The sequence below is a fragment of the Plectropomus leopardus genome, chromosome 12 (genome assembly GCF_008729295.1).
Source record: "Plectropomus leopardus isolate mb chromosome 12, YSFRI_Pleo_2.0, whole genome shotgun sequence".
Lineage (NCBI taxonomy): Eukaryota > Metazoa > Chordata > Actinopteri > Perciformes > Serranidae > Plectropomus > Plectropomus leopardus.
In genome coordinates, this window is record NC_056474.1 from 30119189 (window position 1) to 30138276 (window position 19088).

Genomic DNA, 19088 nt, shown 5'->3' on the forward strand with positions numbered 1-19088 from the left:
CTGTGACGGTTGAAAAAAACAATCTTCTTTGCAATAAGTATATTGAAACTTGTGCATTTTTTTTCATCTCAAAACATAGTGCCATTGTGACAAAAACTTTACATTTAAAGGGCTAAAATTCTGAAAATTCATGAATATTTAATATGTATGATTAGGACTGATGTTAGATTTTTAAAACACACGCACACACACACACACACACACACACACACACACACAGAGATATAACTCAATTAAAGTAGAAAATAATATCAATGTATACAATTTTTCAAAGCTTGGTTTTAAAAAGTGCATTTGGTGCGCAAAGCGATACTAGTGTATGTAATATTAAAGTCCTTGAGGTAAATACGAGAAAAAAGGACTTTTTGGCTGTAGCCACGTAGAAGAACACCTTAAAGAAAACCCAGAAAGCATTGCTCCATGCCGTCGTTGCCTATTCTCCATATGTATAAAGAGTTTATTAACTTTAAAAAGACAACTTTCTTTACGTAACAGACAGACGGACTGACTTACCTGGTAACCAGAGTCATTGCAGGTCATGTAACATTTTCCACAGTTGATACACATCTCTTCATCTATCAGAGCCTGGACCTGAGAGCAAAGGAGGCTCATGATTATGATCATGTAACATTCAATTTATTTAAGACTCAAAGTGTGACCTTTTATATAAATGTCACTTTTACAGCTCTTACTGATAGATCATTTGGAGGTTAATGCCAGTGCTGTAAAGTAATAATAAAGTAATAATACTTCATTACATTTCAGTGTTTTTTGAGTGTATCTATACTAAACTAGTTTTAAATTCTGTCAAATTCACTTGTAATCACTGTGTTGGATCTAAGCATTTTAGCTCCTTACAACAAATTAGGGAAGTAAGGGTGGAAGGAGGATGGGATGAGTTTTTTTGTTTTTTAACCATTTAAAACTCGAAGCAAATTGCCTTGAATTCTTTCAAAAACATTGAAAGAAGGCAATGAGCAACAAAGAAGAAATGATGCCAAACTTAGCAAGAAATCAGTAAAAAGCATAAGAAATTTTCCTGAAAAGTATTATTTTTAAAAAAGTGCTTAAATTATAATAATTCGGATTCTGAAAACATTTCCTGCCATATAGCTAATTGACTTTTCCCCTTGTTTTTGAATTTAAAGGTTTTAAAACTGGTGAAAGGCATCTGAAAGCAGAGGTGAAGTTGCTCCAGGTTTTAAAGGGTTAAACAATACGTGCATTCAAAACCCTACTTCAGTAAAAGTCAGAAGTATTGTCAGTACGTTGTAATTTTAGTATAAAAAGTAAATGAACTCTTATTGCATTAAAACGCCCCTTGTGACTGTCATAATATTACAGCCTTTAAGTTGTAATAATAAGCTCATCTTTCTTGAAGTATAATGTACGCTCCAATTTAAGGTGGTGTACGTTACGAAGAAATAAACTTTATAATTCCCAAAATTCTGACCACTATCTTTTTTATAACCACCATTTACTTTTCATTCAATATGTAATACATTTCAAACAAAACAACAGGAGCACTGGAGAGGGACGGATCGCCCAAAAAGCTGCAGAAGGACTCCTGCACATTGTCTGAGTTGCAATATCACATATTTGCGACGTTTCGGTACTAGACTTTCATCAAGCAAACAAGTTTGTGTCAAATGAGAGCCATCTTAAATAGAAATAGAAATAGAAACAAAGACTGCTTGCCATGGTCTTTGGGCTTCTCATCACCTGAAGCTCAACTATCTCTCTTCAAATGTGCAATTCTTACTTAGAGAATAAAATGGCTTTAAAAAGTGAGAAAAAAAAAGAGTACCTGCTCTGTGTTGTTAAGTTCCTGGTATGCTCCAATGTAGCGCAGCGCTCGGGCTATCACATCCTACAAACACAACCATGACACACACACACACACACACACACACACACACACACACACACACACAGAGCATGGTTAAAAAGTTCCAGTACAGTATCCAAAGGAATAGTGTGAGTGTACTTGTACATGCTACTAGTGAGGATGCTTTTAACCAACACAGTGAGGACATTATTGGATACTGAGGACATTTTGGCTAGCACCTGCCTCTTATAAGACCTGTTTGAGTGTTGAGAGTTGGTTTGTAGGATCAGGTTATGGTTAAGTTAGAGTTAGGGTAAGGGTTGTATTTCATGGTGATGATTAAGGCTCGGACATACATTTTGGTGGTTAAGCACACACCCACATGCTTTCATTCATGGTATAACTGACAGATTACATCAGTCCCCTGCAGTGAACCTGAGGACTGGACTTTACAGATGTGCAAACATGGAAACTATGAATTTGCCCCTAAACACAGCCATGTAGCATATATTATGCCATTTGGCTGTGTTTCGCTGGCTCTTGGGCCTGTTGCTCAAACTACACACTGTACCTCTGCATTTTTGTATTGCTCGCTATCCCACGGACTCAAAGAGTGTGCAGCTGATGAAAAGACAAACCCGCCTCTCTCTCTGTCTCTCAAACTCAGACCAAAACCTGATCAAATGGTAAAACAAGGTGGTGCATATCAAATATGAATTAAGATTACAATACTGCACTGCCAATTTCTTGTCTAAAATGTTCTCAGAAGCGTATTTTATTGCCCTGTTAATGGTGAGAGTCTGTGAACAGGAAGTGAGCACTATACTGCTTCCTGCAGTGAAAACGGAGACTGAAAAATGGAAATCAAACAGTAACACTAAGCAGCTGATCAAATATAACACCGTGATTCTGTTACTGAGATACATATTTCTCATCTCAAATGTTTTCAAAAAACATGTTTTGGCTTGCTGTTAAACTGAGATCCAGCCAGTTGCTGTTATGTAGGTTTTCTTCCTCTTGAGTAAAAGCATCCTTTTTTTCTCTGGTCATGTATGACTGATTTCAAAAGTATTTGCGTCTTTCCACTGCAGAGAGGGCCTAGTTTTATGTGAGGGCCTTCCATTTATCTGTGAAATACTACTTTAGGTTAGGGTAAAGGCTGAGGGACTCATCATGAAATTTGTTTATTTTAACCTCACTTAAGCACAGTGGAGGTAAGTGGGGGCGTGTCGTCCATTTTTATGTACAGTCTACAGTCCTCATAAAGATAGATGTACAAAGAGTGTGTATGTGTGTGTCATACCTTGACTGCAGGAACAGGTTTCTTGGGCGTGTTGTTGCACCGGCTTATGTCGGCTTCCGTCACATCCGATTTGACGTTTCTGAGCCTCTTCTTGTACTCTGCAATGGCTTCCGTCTTCTGCTGGAGATATGGGCCAAAGCTAGGAAGGCTCTACACACACACACACACACACACACAAACACAAACACATGTAAGAGGAAATACCCTATCAGTGTTTTCAATACTAATAAAATGCAATAGAACACAGGTGTGGAGTTGTGGCTCCCATTTGTTTGAAGAGTACAAGTACATATGGACACTAACTATAATGTTCATAGTCAATAGCTACTGTCTTTGTACAAGTATAATAACATTTGAAAGTGCTATACATTAAATAAAGCGCTAATAAATACTTTAAAAAGGGTAGAAATGATCTATTGTTATTGCACAGAGGAACGCATGTTATTACACAGAATGACTATTATCATGGTTATTGCACAGAATGACTATTATTACTGTTATTGCACAGAATGACTATTATTACTGTTATTGCACAGAATGACTATTATCATGGTTATTGCACAGAATGACTATTATTATTATTGCACTGAATGGATACAGTCTCTCCAGGATGTTGTGATGCTGTGATTGCAATAAATCACACAAATTCAGCAAGTCCCCTTGAATCCAATCACCGCGACTTTGACTCATACACAGGAGACAATACAGCATTCATTTTCTGAAACCTCTTATTCTGGTACAGGGTTGCAGGTGGGGGCTGGAGTGTATCCCAGCTGACATTGGGTGTTCAGGCTGCCAGATTATCACAAAGCTAACACATAGAGACAGACAACCATTCATGCACACACTCACACCTACAGCCAGTTTACAATCACCAACTAACCTGATATGCCTGTCTTTGACTACGGAGGAAGCCAGAAATAATCCCTGTCCAAAATCCTTTTTTACAGTGTTTTTCTACATCAGTGGTAGTTAATGGCAGTAGTTGTCACTATAATACTGATAGTAGAATTATTAGTAATAAGCGGTTTTTACCTTTCCCACCAGGTCTTCCAGTCTGGGAACTGGTTTTCCCTTCTGATGTCTCTCTGTTGGAGGAGACTGACCATCCCAGTCCTTCAGCTCCAGGCTCTTCAGGTACAACAAGGCCTTTAGACCTGAACACATATATCGCACATAATGGTATTACTACATAGTTAAAAGGAGCTCTATATGATGCTCAGAGCATTTTGCTGTGTAAGGATATATTGGAGAAATGGCATCCTGAGCACAGAATGATGTCTCTGTGTGTTGTAATCTGACCTTCTCTGTTCATTGTATGTGCATGCATGTTAGTGCATAAGTGTATCCCACTGGTCAGCCAATCACTGCGCTCTGCACTGCTCTCTCATGGCACTCACTGCTAATGTCAGTACAGCAACGTCATGTATAAAGCTTAGCACCCACCCTGTATTACCCCTCATGCGAGTTAGCATTTCTGCACCTCCAGTTCCGTCGTCTCAAGGTCAGTGGGACTTTATAGGAGTTTTTTTAAGTAAAGAGGCCTGAAATTAGGTCTATGGATAACACAAGCTAAAGACAAACTAAAAGATTTTTTTTTCCAGCTGAAAACGCCAGGCGCTTATCAGGGAAAGCCCAGTGTTTAAGAGCGTTTTGGAGGCACGGTGTTATTTTAGTGGAGACATTTTGTTTGCGTCTGGTTGCTATGATACGGAATATCTATGGAAGTACATGTTGGCATAATGGCAAAGATCTTGTTTTGGATGAGGGGAAGGCTGAAGCATGCAGGGAGAGAGGACGGACCCACCGGTCTGTGTGAGTTCATGTCAAGTGTGACAGTTTATTTGTCCCTCCTCTACTGTGATTGGACGGCTGAAGTGACAGTGAGGAGTGCAGTGTTTTCACACACAGTTTTTACACAGTTACATACCTACACAATAGTCCTCAATCACAGTGAAGTCCTGGTTCTGTACTGCGCTGCACACCTGTGTGAATCAGACACAGAAAGACAGACAGCAACAAAAGCATTATCGAACTTTATTTCATTTATCTGTGTCATATGTGTTTCTCCACTGGGAGACGAGCAACAGGCTTGAAGCTATTCATCACAATGGGAAAACCCAACAAGAATATAGATTACCGTCCCTTAGTCCTATAGTCACTGAAGTAAATATTGGAGCATGTGTCACAAGCCCCAGCCCTTCTTAACGTTCTGACACCAAAACTGCATTTTTTTTAGACAGACAAATCAGGAGAAAATTAACTCTGTAAGGAGACATGTCTCTGCTCTTGCAACATACTCTTGCAACATTTGGCAGCAACTGACGTCAGTTGAGATCATAAATTAAGATAGGAGATAAAAACGAGTGGCAAAATGAGGAATAAACATTAAATCTGTACTGTATATAGTGTTGCATTGTTTTCAATCATACTTCATCCATCCAGACAACGTTTACGCCCATGTAGGAGAGACCGGAAGTGATTAGCATTATGGCATAGTTTGTGCAATGGGTGTCTTCTTTTATAGAGTAATAATAATAATAAAAAATAATCCAAAACCAAACTGAGTTCAACTTTATGGTGCTTCAATTAACTGTTAAATATGACAAATATTTTACTGCAGCTTGTTGCTGTTTCTATCCCTCAAACTGCTCTATGGAATGAATTAATTTTTTTTTTTTAGATCCACTTTACTCTTGGATCATTTCACAACAACGTAATATTCCAGTTACTCATCAATTTTACAATACATTATCAATGCCAACAGCATCATATTAAAGGAGTACTTTAATCAGTGTAAAAAAGTAGATTTTACTAAATAAACAAAAAAAACCCTTCTAAACCCATTGACTTAAAAAATGTGAGGTCTGTTTGGTCTTGATTTATGTTTAGTCTCTATCTAATTTTAAAGTTAACTTAAAATTTGGTGATATTTTCTTAATTTTATGAAGTTGTTGCAACTTAAAAATGACAAGCTTAATCAAATCAGTCTTTCTAAGTTTTAGCAGCTTCACTAAACCAAGTTTACTGTGCTACACACCTGTATTCTGCTAGCTGCAAATTAGCTAATCATATTTGTATTTTCTTTAACATGTTAATAAAATCCTCTTTGGATTAACTAACTTGGACTAACTTGGTTTACTGAAATTGCTAACTGTCCTAAAGAATAAGGACATTTCACTCGTCATTTTTAAGTTGCATCAACTAAATACTAACCTGTCTCTCATTCTAACGCCCCCACCCCTCCTCTTCTTTTTTTGTATTGTTGTACTTAACTTTATTAGTAACATTTCTATGCGAATGCTTGTTATTCATAATGTAATTGAGTGTTTTTGCACTGTCAATTTCTGACTGTGTTGTTTGTATATTTTAAAAAGAAAAAAAGAAAAAAGTTGCAACAACTTCACATAATCAAATACATACAAATACATTTTGACTTAACTTAATAATTAGATATAAAGTAAACACAATAAATTAAGATTAATAGTCAAGGTGATCAGTTTCCAATGTTATTTTAAGTAAGATCAACTTGTCAGATTTTACAGTGTTTGCATATATTGATGAGTCATGCTGTGTGACCTTGAGTTCATACATCTATGGAAAACAGCAAACATTTGTTTTTTTGATTGATAGGGAACCAGGTTTACTTAGCAGACCAGTTCTGCTGGTGGGTAGCAGTATGCAAACTCATTTGTCGGACACAACTGTGGCCAACTAGTAACAAAGCATCCCGTATTACAGCTAAGAGCTGAAATATGTTTCTGAAAACATTTTAGTTGGTAGATACGCAACTCAGTGAGGAATCTTGGTTTCTTTTTGATCAGCGCTGCTTAGTTTTTCCAATTTTTTTCTGCCTCCGTTTTTACTGTGCAGGAAGCAGTACATTGCCCACTTCCTGTTTACAAACTCTCGCTTTTACAGCTAAATGGGGTTTGAAACGTGGAATGACATCACTTTTCTTGTGCTGCTTTCAGATGCCTTTTACAAATGGATGTGATTTCCTTAAAAAACATGAGGAAATGAAGGCAATGAGCCACTTGATTAAACAGACAAACAAAAAAGAAGAAAAACGGCTCGGGATAAACTACATTTATGATTATGATAATTGTATATTTACAATTATGATTAAAAAAATACTGTTCACTTTTTAAAATTATTATTATTAAGGTAATTCTTCATATACTTTTTACAAATTTCCTTACATTTTTTGGGGGGTAATTGGGCAAAAACATAGGCCAGGCAGTAACATCATCTTGATTTGTATCCCAGCAGCACTGCCTAGTTTTACAGTTTGACAGGATTTCAGTCAGAGTTTAAGAGAGGGAAAGGGTCTGTCTCTTTGTTACTGTGGTGTTGGCGAGTACGAAAATGCAGAATTACAGCCTGTAGTCAAAGCAACAGCCAGTGAAACTCTGCTGGATGATGCATTTTGTGTCATTTTGCATCATGTGGTGAAGATTCGCTGGGCAGTAATGTTTGGTGGATCTAGGTGATGGGTTAGAGGAAAGAAAGTTAAACACAGTTCATCTACGTACATATACTACCCACCCTGTTTTGATACAAACCTGGTTAAAAATTGGTGAAGTATCCCTTTAAATGTGGCCCCCAATAAATCAGTGCCAACTCCTTGGAGGCATGTGAGAAAAGCAAGGTTTTCTACAAACATTCAAGGTAACAGCATGACTTTAGATAAACAAATTGCCATTTTGAACAGCAAGTGATTGCTATCAAGTTCTTAATATAGAGTGCATGAGAAAACCGCTGCTTCCCTCTCACTCTGCTAGGTATCGCAGTGACTTTATCACCTGTAAGACCGAGGCCCCGGCGTGAAGAAACTGTAGGCCGCTCTCTGCTGAGTCAATGCCCCCGGTGGCCAGGATTGGAAAACCAGGAAGTGCTCTGGCGATGGCTGATACTGCTCTGAGAGCAATGGGTCTGATGGCGTTACCTGCACACATTATTTGTATTATTGAGAGCTAGCTGAGTGTGTACCTCATGTGTCACTTTATTTCATTCAGTCACTAAAGGATCTATGAAAAGATAATTCTGGTCTACATTCATGTTAACTACAGTGGTCCCTCGCTATAACGCGGTTCACCTTTCGCGGCCTCGCAGTTTCGTGGATTTTTTTTAGTGCAATTTTGCATGCTTTTTTTTTTTTTTACAATGCATTGTGTTCTGCGTCCTGATTGGCTAAGGGACTGTAGACCATTGTCGATCAATCTCCTCCGTGCCGTGTCTCCTGTACAGTACAGAATGCGTTCAGCTTGCCAAATTTACATAAATTTTTGATCGCTAGGCACGGTCGGAGGAACTGTGAAATACTCGTGAGTCACTATTAATAATTTCTTATGAGTCCAACCTCGTAGGTTGATCGTTAAAATTAAATTTGTTAGTTCTAAAAGCCATCATAATTATTTATAGGAAAATGTTTATATTTTTATTTCTCAAACAAATGTTTGGGCCTGAAAACAGGTTTTGACCTTTGGTTTCATTCTATAATACTGGACTTATTTTTCTAAGAAGGTTTGAACTTTGTGTTTGTGTTGATGTGTTATGTTATGATGATAATGCCGAGGGACCACTGTACAAACATCACACCTAAAGGTCTATCTAGACCTCTTACCGTCCAAGCAGCCTGTGGTTTCGCTTCATTTCAATACTACTTCAATACTAATATTGTTAAAAATGAGAGCACTGAGATCTGATATTTTCTTGTGATGGAACATACCTTTGAGTTATGTTTTTATTTGTATATTTGTATTTGTTTGTTGTTAATCTATATTAATTTGTCACTATCAATTGTACTTAATTAAGCTTTAGGGCCCACTTAAATATTACACAGACTCGTATTGCTCTGTGCACAAAATGCTCTTTTCAAAATCAAGCTTTTAAAAATATTATACAGATATATATCAGAATTAATTAAGGTGGAAAATAAAAAAACAAAAGACACCCAGAAATAATAAAATGCATGTTTTTTATGTTTTGATGCCTGTGGGATCAAAAATTACAGTTTGAATGGGTTTCAGTTGAGCATTGTTTGCACCTAACAGTCTGAATGTAACAGTTTTGTTTCCACACTATATTTTAGACTTATTGTAGGAGCTGAGCTGGAAATAATGAGAATAAAAATACACAATCTTGCCAAAATTTATGCCATATGCATGAACACAGCCAAAATGATAAAAAATTGAAAAATGAAAAGGGCGTAAAATGCGCCAAACATTTTACGCCCTGGATCTCAGGCTGTTGCTTTAACTACAGGCTGTACTTTCAGATTTTCGTATTTCCCACCAACCATGCCACCACCATCATGGACACAAAGAGTATAGAGCTAATCAAGAGATACACCCTCTGACGGGACACATCACAACATCACGTGACTCTTCTGAGGAAGACTGCAGGAAGACAGCAGTCCAAACATGTCAATGTAAAAAAAAAAACACCTTACAAGTCTGTCAATAAGAATATAATTAATACGTTTCAGTGGAGACTAAATTAATCTTTTCGGACCACCAGCAGGAGCATTTATTGTTCTGATGAGACGTAAAGCATTCTGGTGGTTGTAGGTTTTCTCCCTTTTGAGCAAAAGTATCCTTTTTCTCAGTTTTCTCTGGTCACGTAGCACTCTTCTAATCTAATTGTCTTTCTAATGCAGAGGCAGTCTTGTTTTATGTGAGGGCCTTCTTTGTTTGTGAATTGGTCAGGTGATGCCGGGCGACATGTTTGCATGTGTGTGCGTGTCCTTACCCGACACCCCTCCATATGTGGTGCGTTTGCCTTTTCCAACACTCGGCCAGGGGGAGCCGTCAGCCTTCAGTCCCATCAAACCTGAGACTGTGTTGGTGGCTGTGACTCCATCAGCTCCACCTAAAAAACACAATAATCACACACATTCATTTATTACATACATAAATTGCTGAATGTAAATGATCTGCGCTGTGCAGTGTAAAATGATGTGAAGAAATACGGTAGCAGATATGATGTGGAGGAAGTAAAGACAAGTGAGCATGGTGAGATAAAATGTCCTCACCTTCATGAGCGGCCCTAGCAATGTCGACAATATTGGTAACATTTGGTGTCAGTTTGGCAAAGAAAGGGATGGAAATGGCTGCACGCACCCAGCGACAGATGTTACGCACCAACTCCGGATCCTAAAGACGTAAACTTGTCAATACACAAATCATTCAGCAAATCACAATGTTCATTTTTGAAAGATTTATTAAGATTCTAACATCTGTAATATGGCAGAGGAAGGTGTAAAGGATTGTATACATAAGATTGACACATACTTGTACTTTGTAAAAACATCAAGGCCATGTCATTTTTTGGAGGATAAATAAACAATGATCCTTTTGATGCAATTTGACAAATGTTTGGATTATAATTTTGACATGTCTGTATGCATTTCCTGGTAAACAAACCACTCTGACAGTGCTTTTGGCATAAGATCACGAAGCCAAAAGCCACCTCTCACATCCGTATGACAACTGTTGGATGGCATCAAGTGAAAACACAGCCGTATGGAACCAGTCACATCCGCATGGAAAGCGGCAGGATGGCATAAACAGGCCTTGGCTTGTATTTCAAAATACACTAGCCTATAAAATAACACTAAACAGGATAATCAAGTAAGATCCCTTTGCATTTATATTCATTCACCTCACAACGGCAATCATACATTTTGTAGATGCACCAAATAGGAGCTGTGTAGGCAAAACTAATGATTTTTATAAATAGACAGTAAACAGGCAAATTAACAGTTCCCTAACAACATATTGTTCCCCACAAGGTAGCAGACATGGCCACAGCAAAGACATATCAAGTGGACAGCGAGGGCTGCTGCTTTCAGGAGTGGTGGAGAGTTGAATATTTTAAAACAGCTGGGTTTTGTCCTTTCTATGTGATTTTTTCTGTTGTTTTTATAACCTGTATGATGTGAGAGGCAGCTGGCTTCCTGGTATTTTTACATTATTTAATGTGGCCCCTGTTCAAAACTAATTGGATACCCATGTCATAGCATTTTTAATTTAAACCACTTTGTTTAAAGTAGACATGGAGACATGCTTCCACCTTCTCTTCTCTTGTGTGTGTGTGTGTGTGTGTGTGTGTGTGTGTGTGTGTGTTTACCTGTCCACATGCCAGTCCCATGCCTCTCTCTCCCATGCCATGAGGACAAGACAGGTTCAGCTCCAATGCATCTGGTCCTGATTTCTGAACACACACACACACACACACACACACACACACACACACACACACAAATACACACACACACACACACACACACACACACACACACACACACAATTGAATTAATTTCACACCTTCACAAACCACACAGCTGTAACCTGTGTATGCACATGTGATTACAGACTAATTATAATGTGTAAATTCTGTGAATGGTAAATAATCTGGCCTGTGATTTTTCTCACCTCTGCCATCTTGGCTAGCTCTGTCCAGTCATCCTTGTTGTAAGCACACATTATACTGGAGATCACCACCTGACAGAGAGACAGGCAGAGGGTAATTTTCAAATGTCCAAAAGATGTCAAACCATTTGTTGACCCATTCTTCCAGCCACCATGCATTATGTTTCAAACACAGTGACCTGATTGAAAGATGAATCTCATCATGGTTCTTGATCAGACAATACAAAGAGTTTTACAAATCTATTTAAACTGTACATGCACCTGTACAGTCACCATCTATGCTGCTTTGAGTACATTTAGCCGACAGCCAATAGCCCTGGGATATTCAACTTGCTTTGATTGGGGGCCACTCCTGCAAAATGACAGGCCAGGGGCCAGTTGCAGCAGCCCAATTCATGTTTCAAGGATTTTAGGACATTTCTAGGGTTTTAACAGGTTTCCAGGATTTTTAACGGTTCTACGATTTTCAGATATTTCTAGTATTTAGGACCTTTCTATGACTTAAGCACAATTTCACAATCTTTCTTGGATTTTAGGACATTAGGGGCTTAGCTAGGACCTCTGTCAGCGCTTGCAGGGAATCCTCTACCGTCACTTTTTTTTAATAAACAAGCTCTATTTTGATACTTTTTTTTTGCACTCTGCAATTCCCAGTGTGAATCACTATTTTTGTTGTGAATTAGAAAATGTTTGGGGGACCACCTGGCACCCTATCAGGGCCAGATTAGGCCTGCAGGCTGTACATTAGGTATCATTCCGATGTCGATGATTGTATATTGTTATTTATTATGTTTTTGTTGTTTCATTTTTTTAAATATATTTTGTTATTACATAATAAAAAATAATCAAACAAAAAATGCTACATATTTATGAAAAACAATTCTTTCTTTGATATGAAAAACACATTTTAGAAAAAGAAAAAAAATGCTTTAAAAGCTTTTTTACAGCATAGCGTACATCACAATTTTCTCTCTAATATCTATTTTATATTGCCGTGAAAAAATCAAAAAAGTTCTTCTTCAAACAGCTGTATTTGTTCAATGTGCAGAGCAAACCTCTCCACTCTTCCACATTCTTAGAGGAAAGCCAAAGGCAGAGAGTGCCCAGAACAAAGTCATACCACCAATATATCATATTACAAATAAAAGTAAAAGTTTTCTTTGACTGAAGTGGCCCTGACGGAAATGTAACTTTGACGTTAGCCATCAAAGACTACATCACAGGCTATGACTCACTTGAACTTTTTTTCAGGGCGCAATTTTAGCGCCCACCTTGGGATGGCACCCTTGGCTACCGCCTGTATCGCCTATGGCAGGTCACCACTGCTCACCACATCTTGTTTTGCAAAGATAACATAATAAGGAGCAATTTTCAAAGCTGCTTTCTATGTTCTTCATAAAACAGAGTCGGTGAAGAACTCCAAAGAAAAACCTGATGTGATAATAAACTCACATTATTGGGGAAGTCCCTCTTCAGCTCGGCAACCGTCTGACACCAGTAGGCTGCTGTCTTCTCACTGATGAGCTCGATGTTGAGGAAGGAGCCTTGACCTGGTCCATACACAGGACCTGAGGTGGTTCCACGCACAATACGAGGAGACACGTTGGTCACCAGATCCTGCAGACAGTTTTACAGAGGGGCTCATTGTTCAGTGGTGAGACATTGGTGGCTGTGACAGGCTGATTGTTTTTTTAGCTAGTTAGTTAGTTTAGTTTTATTTGCACAAACACATGTATAGAAAGAACAGAAAGAAAATTAAAAAGTTTCAGCACTTTTACGGGAGAGGTTATAAGCCAAAAATGGCTTATGGAGATATCTCCCCTATCAAATAACTATAATCATTGTAAGAAAGAAAAAAGATTAAAAACATTTCAAGACTAAACAGTAATACAAAGCAGATAAAAATACACAAATGACAAGAAGTTTGTATGAACAAAGCAAAATGTATTTTAAATAAATGAATCAAGTACTATGAGTCTTTGCTAATCAGTCCTTTTCTGATGTTTTTTTTAAAATAATGTTAATGTTGATATTCATTGTAGTGATGAACGCAGGTTGTTCCAAAGAGATGTTTTTTGTATTTCAATGAATATTCATAAGGGGAAGTCCAACAATACGGAAGATTAAAGTCCTTAGCTGTTCCTCTACCAAGCCTTCGCCTGGCTAATGTCCGCTCGCAGGAGAATAAAGTGGATTGGGTGTGATTGAGACTCACTCGGCATCGCAAAATCAGAGACTGCCCTGCGCACATCTTCACAGAGACATGGTTAACCCTTAACATCCCAGATCAAGCTGTTGCACTGGATGGGCGGACCTTGTTGGGAGCCATCATAACTCAAGACTCTGATGCAAATTCAAAAATGCACTGCAGGAATTGTGTGATGCCATGAGCAGCAAGATGACCAAACAATCGGATGGAATTGTCATAGCAGCTGCTGTTTCTAATCAACTCATCCTTCAACTCCAAAGATAAAGCAGGATGAAGGACAAATGTCATTTGTGTTTTTTCAACTTTGTTTAAAAAATGATCAATAAATCTACTTTCTACCTTCTTAAAATGTCTTGTGGGATATGAGTAAATGTCTGAGGATGCCTTAAAGAAGTTCTAAAAAAACTCTGCATTCTGGTAGCTGTAAGTTTTTTACCTCTTGAGCACTTTTTTTCTGTTTCAAAGGTATTTGCATCTTTCTTCTGCAAACACAGCCCTGTCTTATAGAAAATAAAATAAAATAAAAATCATCATTCCAGCAGTGATAAGTCACTTTAATCAACTGGCCAAAAATCAGTGGTACCAATTCTTATAATCAACTCATTGTTTCATCAACTTTGTTTTAGCAAAGACGCAAAAAGAAACTCGGATTAAAGCCACGTCTCTGCACACCAGTCAAGTTGCATTTATGGTGTGGTTGAATAGAAATTGTACAGAGCTGGCAGGATGTAGCTATAACACAGATATATTTAATAAAAACTTATCAGTTTACACGAGAAAATTCACAAAGTGATGGGGCTGTCGGCCAATGAAAAAATCCACCCACTTTAGCATATTTCACCTCTCGTATAGCCTAATTATCTTCCTGCCGATCCCTCCCCTAACCGGCCAGAAACCCCCTCCTTTTCCTCACAGTAACGATGATCCTTCACCTAATCAAGCTTCTTCCTAGACTAAGTTCTGGGAAAGTATCATGAACATTACCACATTGTCTCTATCTCCCTGTCTCCTTTTTGGCAGTAGTGGTTTTCCACACAGTTGCCTAACTCTGTCATAAGTTGTTCATCAACCTTACAGGTCACACAGGGTGTGGTTGCTTCTCCTTATGCATGAGTACAACTATTCCAATATGTATCTCTAAATAACCCCCAACATATAGAGAACATAAATGGGAGGATATAGTAACATATGGAACATAATCAATATGTAGTAACCCACGATATATCCCTCTTAAAATCTACCACAACACTTTACATCCATGTGTGTGAAACAGGGATGCTTCACACAGAGCGCAGAAGATTTATACCATCAGCACAGTTTCAAGATTAGTGTCACGAATTCAGTATCTGACCAAAAGTCTCCCCTTTTGTTTCTGAGACAAGACATTTAGTAATGACCCAGAAAAATGTTTTTGCACAACATATTGATGTAAGTTCTTGTGTCCATGTGGCAGTTTGTGCTAAATCTCCCCAAATTCCCAAAATGCATTCTTGAGATACTGTGTTCATGAGAATAGGTGAGCTGGATGGACAGACAACCCGGAAACATATTGCCTCCAGCTTCAGCTATCACCAGTGCAGAGACAAAAAAACACTGGTTCCAGTCTCAAATATGAATGTTTGCTAATTGTATGATTGTACATAGTGAACTGAAGATTTAAAAGCTGCGGACCAATAAACAAAACAAACTGCTAAATTAGGCTTTACCACACCGTGATGGTTAATTTTACTTTCTCTGACAACTTATACACTAAACTGGAGAAAATTGCTGGCAGACCAATCAGCAATGAAACTGATTATTGATTGCGGCCCTGCAGTATTGTGCTACTTTTGCTGAGCTAAGTCAAAATAGCTTGACTAAAACAGGGAAACACTATAAAGTGGATTCCGGAGAGTTCTGGCTACATTCAGTTGTTGTTGATAGTAATATACTTATATCTAAAATGTATAGGTTGCCTTTATTCTTAGGTCTACTTAGGTTAAATGTATCAGACCTAAAGCAGCTAAGAGGTTTGCCACCTGGGCTTTTTATAAAAGAACTGATGGATAAATTAATCACTCATTTTTGCAAACTAGTGTGCAACATTATGTGCTTGCTTATTACCTTTCACTGTGTGTGTGTGTGTGTGTGTGTGTGTGTGTGTGTGTGTGTGTGTGTGTGTGTGTACTGTACCTTATCCAGTCCAAATGTCTTGGTCAGTGCAAAGCCCCATCCCTGTTCGAAAGCTCGCCTGATCATAGCTGTGCTGGTGGTGGGAGGAGCAGATGCCAGGCCAAACGGGTTGGGAAATTTTATTCCACACACCTCAACACTGATGTCCACCTTATCGATAGCGCTGTAGAACAACGGAAGCTTCGGGACTGGGTCCACTGTCTGTCCATGCAGCGACTGCAGGAGGAAGGGACATGGAAAAAAAATATTTGACTCAGAAGATAATGCTGGCACTGACTGTTTGTGCAACACACAAATAGATTTGCTTATTTCATATGTAGCATATTAATGTTTTGAAAGTGATGTAGTAGACACACATGTAGAGACACCTGTCAAGCTGCAGATCACTGTTCAATTACAACCAACTGGTTGTTTTTTAGTGAGTCCTGCTGTGTTTCCAGCAGCTTTTTCCAGAGGGGATATTGGCACAAAAGGCAGTGGATTTTTACAAAGACATTGGTGCTTTTTCAGAGGGAAATTTGCCCTCAAAACCATGTATTTTAAGCCAAAACATGATCTTTCACCATAACCAAGTGGCTTTTGTGCTCAAACATAATCAGAACATTGTTGAAACGTAACGTTTCTATGGATCTGCTACATAATAATCTGAAATGCAACACATCTGTTGTTTGCAGAAATGTACAATGAAAAAAAGTGTGCTTGTTGTGTGGTGCATTCAGGTACTCAGGTACAAACAGAATCACATTTATGAACTGTGTTGACAAAATATCAAACGTGAATCAAACTAGAAACAAATACCAAATAGAATGATTTGGTATCAAATCTCATATTACATTAAACATTAAATTAAAAAAGGCTTCTTTCATCCTGGTTCCAACTGCACAGGTACGCACACAGAGAACCTGATAGGCTGTTGTATATGATGACATCACATAATTATATTTATGCTTTATATAAGATCTCAATATAAACATCATATACATGTATGTGAGTGAGCTCCTTGTCACTGGTTGCAGCTGGATTAGATCTGGTCGGAGCCATGGATTTTAAAGATGTGCTGAATGTTTGAAGCAAAAACAGATTTACCTGCATGTATCTGTGAATGTGCCATGAGGCCTGTTTGCCATCATTCACTGATTCCACTGTGGTGTTCGCCAAACCAGCAATGTCTCCTCCTGCAAACACCCAGGGCTCACTGGTCTGCATGGTGTCACTGTTCACCTCCGGAGTACCCCAGCGGGTCATCTTCACAGGAGCCATGGCTGCGCTCACTACACACACACACACATACAATACATGGCTTAGGTTATGTCTGAAGATACGTCATCTCCCCATTGATGTTCTGCATTATCCTACAGCAATGACACTCAACTGGCCCCCGATAGGAAGCCGAGTTTCCCCCTCAAGCATTTTCTAATTCAGAATAAAAATAAATGATTGACATTGGGAATTGTTTTTGTACTTTTAATTTATATAAACTGCCAGAGTGCATTAAACAGCATCAAAATAGAGCTTGTACATTGAAAAAATGCCAGTGGAGCATACCCTGCATCTCCCAACAGAGATCTTAGCTAAGCCCCTGATGTCCTAAAATTCTAGAAATGTCCCAAAAACCTGAATTCTTATACACCTCGAAATATCTGAAAATCCCAGAAATGTCCTAAAATCCTGGAAATGCCCTAAAATCCAAGATATGCCTGAAAACCCTAGAAACATCCTACAATTCTAGCAATTTGCTTAAATCAAATAAATGTCCTAAAATCCCATAAATGTCGTCAAATTCAAGAAATCTACTAAAATCCTAGAAACATCCCAAAATCCTGGAAATGTCCTCAAATCCTATAAACATCCCTAACATATTAAAAATGTCTAGAATCCTAGAAATGTCCTGACATCCTAGAAATGTCCTCAAATCCAAAAAATGTCTTCAAATGTGAGAAATGTCACAAAATCCTAGAAATGCCCTAAAATCAAAAAATGTTCTTAAAATTCTAGAAATGTCCTAAAATCCTAGACATATTCCCAAATTTTGGTAATTTTCTGAAATAACTGAAACATGTACTGGGCTGCCGTGATTGGCCCTGGTCTCCTATCATTTTGCAAAAGTGGCTCCCAATCAAAGCAAGTGAAGTATCCCTGTCCCACAGAATCATCAATAATAACTTACAAATCTGAAAAGCTCAAAGACTCAGTTTTTGTTATGCACCTTGTGGCTCATTGAGCATCGAACCAAAGGCACTGATGATGTAATCAGCCTTCAGCCTGACAACTTGGTCTTCATCTTCCAGCCAATCACCGTCCTCGGTCTGCTCAGTGCGACAGAACTGCAGCCCAGAAACCCGACCGTTCTTCATAATGACCTCACGAGGAGAGAGGAAAGGTAGGAACTCACACTGCTCCTCTTTAGCCAACTCCATCTGACAGAAAAAAACACATGTATTTAGTATTCTGTTTCCATCTGCCCATCCATCCATCCATCCACCATCTGTCTGTCTGTCCATCCATCCATCCATCCATCTGTACCTCCTCAGGAACAGCCCTGATGTTAGTGAATCCCTTCCTGAAGCAGACAAAGACTCTCTTGGCTCCACAGCGGAGAGCTGAGGTGGCGCAGTCAAACGCTGTGTCACCCGCCCCCAGGACTATCACTACACCTCTTAACTCTGGCAGGGAGGAGCGACACTGACACATGCCTGGGCGAAGTGAGACAGAGAGAAAATATACAATATACAAATACAAATATACAATTTTTATGCCTCCATGCAGGCAATAGTTGTGACCTGGAGGCATTGTTTTTGGGTTGTATGCCTGTGCATTCATGCGCCTTATAATTAATTAAGAATACCTTTAGGTACTTTCTTCAAATTTAGCACAAATATCCAGTTGGACTCAAGGACGAAATAACTAAAATATTTTGGTCATATGTCAAAGGTCAAAGTTATAGAGACCTTGTCTATCTCATTCTTGTGAATGCAATATCTCAAGAACACCTTGAGGCAATTTCTTCAAACGTCCACAAGAAATTAAATCAAGAATTTGGCGGTCAAAGGTCAAGGCCACTGTGACCTCATTAAACATGTTTTAGGCCATAACTCAAGACTTTATGCACTAAAATTTCATATAATGATAAGTGCATCAGCA

The 19088-nt window shown here is 38.5% G+C and overlaps 1 protein-coding gene across 1 annotated transcript in view; it reads right to left on the bottom strand.

Annotated features, from left to right (window-relative positions):
• Positions 1-19088, bottom strand: part of dpydb (dihydropyrimidine dehydrogenase b) — a 29457-nt gene that overhangs the window by 2775 nt on the left and 7594 nt on the right. The window contains exons 10-24 of the mRNA XM_042497610.1: positions 18471-18640; positions 18154-18364; positions 17034-17218; positions 15948-16163; positions 13019-13183; positions 11570-11638; positions 11265-11348; positions 10168-10288; positions 9885-10004; positions 7937-8079; positions 5062-5116; positions 4167-4288; positions 3132-3281; positions 1808-1870; positions 514-591 (exon numbers count right to left, since the gene is read on the bottom strand). Coding sequence (XP_042353544.1) covers positions 514-591; positions 1808-1870; positions 3132-3281; positions 4167-4288; positions 5062-5116; positions 7937-8079; positions 9885-10004; positions 10168-10288; positions 11265-11348; positions 11570-11638; positions 13019-13183; positions 15948-16163; positions 17034-17218; positions 18154-18364; positions 18471-18640 — 1952 coding nt within the window. The remainder of the gene's footprint in view (positions 1-513; positions 592-1807; positions 1871-3131; positions 3282-4166; positions 4289-5061; positions 5117-7936; positions 8080-9884; positions 10005-10167; positions 10289-11264; positions 11349-11569; positions 11639-13018; positions 13184-15947; positions 16164-17033; positions 17219-18153; positions 18365-18470; positions 18641-19088) is intronic.